We start from the raw sequence: 5,889 nt of genomic DNA on the forward strand, positions 1-5,889 counted from the left end.
AAATTTTGATCGAAATTGAATCTCGATCGTTGAATCTCAATGGTCAAGACCGAAATTTGATTTGACAACACATAGTGTGTGTGGCTTAACGGTCTTGCACATTTAATGCGCATTTCATTAACCTTTGTTTTTAAGTCATCTTACTCCATTGATACTACTCCTTCGTAGGGGCGAGGTCTATGGGACCCATTGAATCCTTGCTTCGAGGGAATAGAATGTGATCTTGTTATGAAAACGTGATCCAGAGTCACGTCCACTTTTTTTTGGGTAAGAATGTTCACATCACTTCTTTCTTTCTTCTTTTTCTTGTTATGAAAACGTGATCTAGAGTCACGTCCACTTTTTTTTGGGTAAGAATGTTCACATCACTTCTTCTTCTTTTTTTTTTTTTTAAATCTCCCATAAATTTGTGACCTTGCATGTATCTGCGCTGACTGCGCATTTTAATGCACAACACTAAAACAAAATGCATTAATTTGTAAAAAAAAATTAACTTGCATGCATCTGCACTGACTGCGCATTCTAATGCGCAGCACTAAAATAAAATGCATTCATTTGTTAAAAAGAAATCTTCCACGTCATCGCCTTTTTTTCTTTTCTGCAATTGGAGCATACGCGTTACCGACGTATACTTTTCTTTTTCGTGTCCCCAATTACTTTTGCATGTTCCTTCCGCCCACTTTCCGTCTGTCCTTATTCTCTCAGATAAAAAAATATTAAAAATAAAAAATAAAAAATGTTAAGTCCAAAAATTATAATTTTCTCAGTCGAAAAGTCCGTTTCAATGACCGACTGGTCTTCTACGAAAAGGACCGTACTTGGACTCAACCATGTCTCTGTCCCACAATACACGTTAATTGGTCCAACCGGATTCCACCCTTTATTTCGTTCCATTGTATCACCCAGACTAGAGGCGAGAGTCTCATCTTGGACCAGTAACCAAAACAAACCGGTCCGACCGAATGGTCCATCCGATCCAAGATCAACTTCTTCTATAAAACCCAACCAGAAGAAATGAAATTTAATGTAATCGATTCTTGTAACCTAATTTCGTAACTGTCCTCTCCTCCGTTCCTCTTCGCTCCACTGCCAGAGAAGAGAAGAGACGAGAAGAAAAGCAAAGAAAGATACGAACTCATAAATCTTATTTAATAACAGAAACACAACGACTCACACAGAGAGTTGGTGGGAAGCGGTGAGGGTGGGTGTGACTTCTGAGACTGTAAACGCTATCGTGCGCTGGCCTTCTGTATATTATCTTTATAGTCTTGCAACATGGCTGCCGGAGGTGGTGGAGCGACGATGATGGACGCCAGAGGAGGAGGAGGAGGAGGAGGAGGTGGTGGTGGTGGTGGTGGTAGAGCAGAGGAGCAGTATGTTAAGGCAAAGATCTCGGTATGGTGGGATATAGAGAACTGCCAAGTTCCAAAAAACTGCGATCCACACGCGATCGCACAGAACATAAACTCTGCTTTAAGCAAGATGAACTATGTCGGTCCCGTTTCTATTTCAGCGTATGGGGATACTCACGGTATTGCTCCACACGTCCAAAACGCCTTGTCAAGCACCGGAATCGCTCTTAATCACGTCCCAGCCGGTATGTTATTTTCTATTCTTGGATCATTACTCCCGAAAATCCCTAATTTTTTTGTTAGATCGGTTATCTTGACTACAGATCTGTATGGACTTTCTTTAAGATTCTTTTTTCTTTGTTTTGCTTCAATTTATGGTTTTCATCTGTGGATCGGATTCGGAACTGTTATAGTTTTCTTTTTTGGGTAGTGAAAACGATTATTGAGCTTTATTGTCACTTTCGTGATGTTCGGTTCCCTGACGTACCAACTATAGTTCACTGCTTACATACTCTTGACTGTACGTTGACTGTTTGTGTGATGACTAAACTCCTGGATTCTGTGTTTGTTTATCGTTTGTTTGCATTTTTCCTGGTTGATTGATACAAATTCAGGTATCTCAAGCTTTTTAAAAATTTGGATCTGGTCCTTCAAACTTAGTTGAATGATTGTCGAATCTGGGCACATAACTTCTTGTTTTGCCTATCTTGCACATTAATTGTTCCAAGATCAGCCATGTGTGGTGGGGGTGGAACAGCGGAAATGTGTTCCAGGCACATTTCTTGGCCTGTCTCACAAGATTTTTCTTCTCTATACTGAATAGAGGTCTCATGTGAGTACATAATTTGATAGATGGTGGAAACAGTCACATTTGGATGCCAACCCATTAACAGAATTAAATCCACGAGTCCAACTACCACTCCATTTTTGTGTCAATTTCTCATGTTTTGATCCTCTATATTCTCCTTGTTTGTGTGTCTCTCTGTATACAACTGAAATATCTGTACCTCGCTAGCGTCTTACTAAGTGGGGCAAATTCACATCTATCTTTATTATTTCGTCTTACTTCCAATCTTCTGTTATCTGTTCCTCATGAAATGTCTTAAGCCTCTTTTGTCACTTATAGAGTGTAATTGTAATGCTTCTGTGGATTTTCTTATTTCGAAAATTTCCTTTTATTTTTATTGACTTCTAGTCTGTTATGCTCTTTTGTACCTCTAATATTTTACACGGCATATGCCCATGTCCTTTTGCCTTGATTTCTAGATGTCAGTCTGCTATAATAATATTTGATGCCTGGATATTCGTCACCAGTGTAGCCCACCGAGGGATTTCTGTCAAACATGGGGTCTTTTGTTTTCTTTAATGGCTAACCTTACCGAATTATCAAGTATATTTTTTGTAAAAACTCTTCGTCACTGGAGTGTTGTTTGAATCAGGTGTCAAAGATGCCAGTGACAAGAAGATTCTTGTGGATATGCTGTTCTGGGCAGTGGATAATCCTGCTCCAGCAACTTATCTGCTGATTTCAGGTGATCGCGACTTCTCCAATGCACTCCATCAGTTGCGTATGAGGAGATATAACATTCTATTAGCACAACCACTGAATGCATCTGCACCGCTTGTTGCTGCAGCAAGGAGTGTCTGGCTTTGGGCAAGTCTTCTGGCTGGAGGTCCGCCGCTTCCAAATGGTGTATCATTTCAGCCTGCTAGCAGTAACGGTTTAACAAACTCTGACATCTTACAAAGACAAGTATCTGACCCTGGACATCTAAACCACTTTGTTGATTCTATTTCTGACAGCTCTGCATTTGGAAGTTCAAAATTCAACAGCAATGAAAGGATTGGTGATAATAAATATAAAGGGAAGCCAATTCAGAGAAACCAAACTCAACCTAATGTATCAAGAAACTTAAGTGTGCCAGTTGGGTTCCCAGGTTGTCAAACCAATGGAACTCCTACTCAACCTGGGTATGTACAAGGAAAGCAGTTCAAGGAAGCCCCTCACGAATTCTTTGGTGCCCAGAGACATAAAGCCCCCTCAAATTTCCCCAGCAATTATCAGCATCAGTTTCCTCCGACGTTAAGGCCAGACAACATCCCTATGCAACATTCTTTTACACCGGGTAATCCGTTCCCGAATTCTCACAACTATAAATCTTCTCAAGTTCCTCTAAGGCCTGACGGGCCCCCCTTTACTTCTGGTCAGCCTACAAACGTCTTTGATGTTAGTAAAGGGAATATTTCCGATAAATCTACCAGTGTTCACAATCATCGTAGTCTTCAACAACGAAATGTTGGGGAGCTCAAGCCAAATTCTATTATGGAGTCATACCCTTCAAGTTTAAGTGTTTCACAAAATGGAAATTTGTTGCATGACACCCCACCTTTTTACCATGATCAATTGGGCAATAAGTACCCTCCTCGTGGGCCAGAATTTCCTTTCCCAGCTCCCTCTCCAATGGGTAGTAACTCTGGACCCACTAATGCTGTTTGGGGAACCCCAGGATGCCCAAAGCCTTCTGAATATGTCCAAGGCCTCATAGGTGTTATATTACTCACTCTGAACACCCTAAAAAATGATAAGATGACACCAAGTGAAGCAAACATAACTGATTGTATTCGTTATGGAGACCCCAAGCATCGAAATACGGATGTTAGGAAGGCCCTCGACTATGCAATTGAACAACAAATGGTAGTGAAGCAAATTGTTGGTGCATCGCAGTATTATGTGCGTAAGAACGAGAAACTTTGGAAGTGTGTGAACCCTATTGGTGGTAATCCTAGGCAGTTGCCAAAAACAATATGGGATGGAATCCAAAAATTTTTGGCTTCTTCGGTTGGGCGCTCTGCTATGATGGCTTCAAATTGCAGGTAAAGCTTTTTGCTTAGGTAGCTTGTTTTTGACTTGTTACGACTATTTACCTGATGAAACCCCCCCTTCCTTTTTCTCTTCTACTAACAGGTATGAAGCAGCTATTGTCCTAAGGAACCTGTGTTTAAAAGATCTTGTACTGGGTGATATACTGAAGATATTGAATATGGCAATTGACGATAAGAAGTGGATTGTCCCTCATCAATCAGGCTGGCAACCAATTACTATTACTGTTGCAGACATTGATGCCAAAAAATCTAGTGCTTGATTTCAGAGAGGTACTCTTCAGGTTGAGCCAACCTGGATGTTAGAAGTAGTATCAATATGGATAAGAGGAGGGTCTCGTACTAGCTGTGATTTTGGGTGAGTTTGTAGTTATGACAGAAGGTGGACCAAGCAATCAGGGATGTCATTGTCTTCTTTGTTTAGTTATAATTTTTGTGGAGTTCTTTGTTGGTATCAGCAGGAAAATGCAAGGCAAGTACTTCAATGAATGTGCTGCATGCATTACCGAACCGACAAGGCCTATGAAGCATTCCACTGGCAGATAGCATTATGAGATTCTGAAGGTTTCATCAATTGAGTTCAATTTAACCTTCTGCCTCAGGGGTTGTTGCTTCATCATTGTCTTCATTCAGTGGAGTTGGTAAATTGTATGACAGGAATATAAACCTTCAAGTGAGTTGGTTCAGCATGGTCGTGTAGCATGTAACCTATCAAAAGAGAGTAATCAGCCAGAAGCTCTGCCAGCAATATAAACCTTCAAGCCAGTTCCTGGTGAGATTAGTTCAGGTAGTAACGACTTTCTGAACAAGTGACGAACAAACGCTCAACTAAAGTGCAAAGGACCAATTATGTGATCTATTCCCACAGTGAGTAAATAAAGTAGGAAAAAGGAAGAACATTGCAAGTGTGATTAGAGCCACCACTGAGCCTATAAGAGATTTGTCTTGAGGAAGTTCATGACGTATTTGACAGGTATAATCTTGATGGTGGCAGCAGTTGGGATGCATATACACCTTTTTAATGGTTAAGTTGATTGCAGGTGATCATTTTCTTGGACAATGTTGTGTACTACTACCATGTGGATGCAGCTAAGTAGCTGAAAACCATGAAGCTGATGATGGATTCAGAGACTGAAGTTTGATCTTTTGGTATTTGGTTAGTGAATGATGAAAAGATATTTGGTTAGTGAATGATGTTAATTTTTTTCACGTGGCGCTTCTTTAAATCATTTGGATAGCATGATGTTCTGTGGATACTGTTCAGGCTATGGAGCATTTCTTTTTTAAGTTTAATCTTGGGTTGTTCAGGGAATATTGTTGATGCTTATTTAGTCTTCTAATTGTATAATATCGGTGTATCTTCCCCTGGGAAGGAAAACGCGTGCTTGTGACTGGAAGATAATACATGATAAACCTACTAGCAAGGGTCTGTTGTATTTCATTCCTGCCATACCTAAATGACATTTGTTGTTGCCCAAGATGTGGTGAACGCTGAGATATGATGAGCTCAAACTAGGGTTTTGTGATCTTGAAAGTTTCTTTGTTTTCTTAATGATTATTTGTGCGGAGCAAGAAACCCTAGTTTAAGTTGGCCACTTGGATTTTAACTCTTATCCAAGCGTTTAGTTTCCAGCTTTGCTCAGATTCTTTTTTTTCC

General features: G+C 40.2%; 1 protein-coding gene across 1 annotated transcript; it reads left to right on the forward strand.

The window, feature by feature from the left end:
* The first annotated feature begins 1,042 nt into the window (after window positions 1–1,042).
* LOC149008619 (uncharacterized) lies at window positions 1,043–5,137 on the forward strand. The gene is made up of 3 exons (XM_089166495.1): window positions 1,043–1,597; window positions 2,792–4,226; window positions 4,318–5,137. Exons 1-3 carry the CDS (start codon window positions 1,276–1,278, stop codon window positions 4,493–4,495), a joined length of 1,935 nt encoding a protein of 644 aa, XP_089022621.1. The 5' UTR covers window positions 1,043–1,275; the 3' UTR covers window positions 4,496–5,137.
* The last annotated feature ends 752 nt before the right edge of the window (window positions 5,138–5,889 follow it).

The sequence above is a fragment of the Hakea prostrata genome, chromosome 8 (genome assembly GCF_041222555.1).
Source record: "Hakea prostrata isolate BN-2017 chromosome 8, UWA_Hpros_2, whole genome shotgun sequence".
NCBI classification, from domain to species: domain Eukaryota; kingdom Viridiplantae; phylum Streptophyta; class Magnoliopsida; order Proteales; family Proteaceae; genus Hakea; species Hakea prostrata.

Excerpts from the sequence above, each read along its gene's own strand:
- LOC149008619 (XM_089166495.1), top strand. The coding sequence starts at position 1,276 with ATGGCTGCCGGAGGTGGTGGAGCGACGATGATGGACGCCAGAGGAGGA. Across the intron at positions 1,598-2,791 it reads TCTTAATCACGTCCCAGCCG|GTGTCAAAGATGCCAGTGAC; the intron begins GTATGTTATTTT and ends TGTTTGAATCAG. Across the intron at positions 4,227-4,317 it reads ATGATGGCTTCAAATTGCAG|GTATGAAGCAGCTATTGTCC; the intron begins GTAAAGCTTTTT and ends TTCTACTAACAG.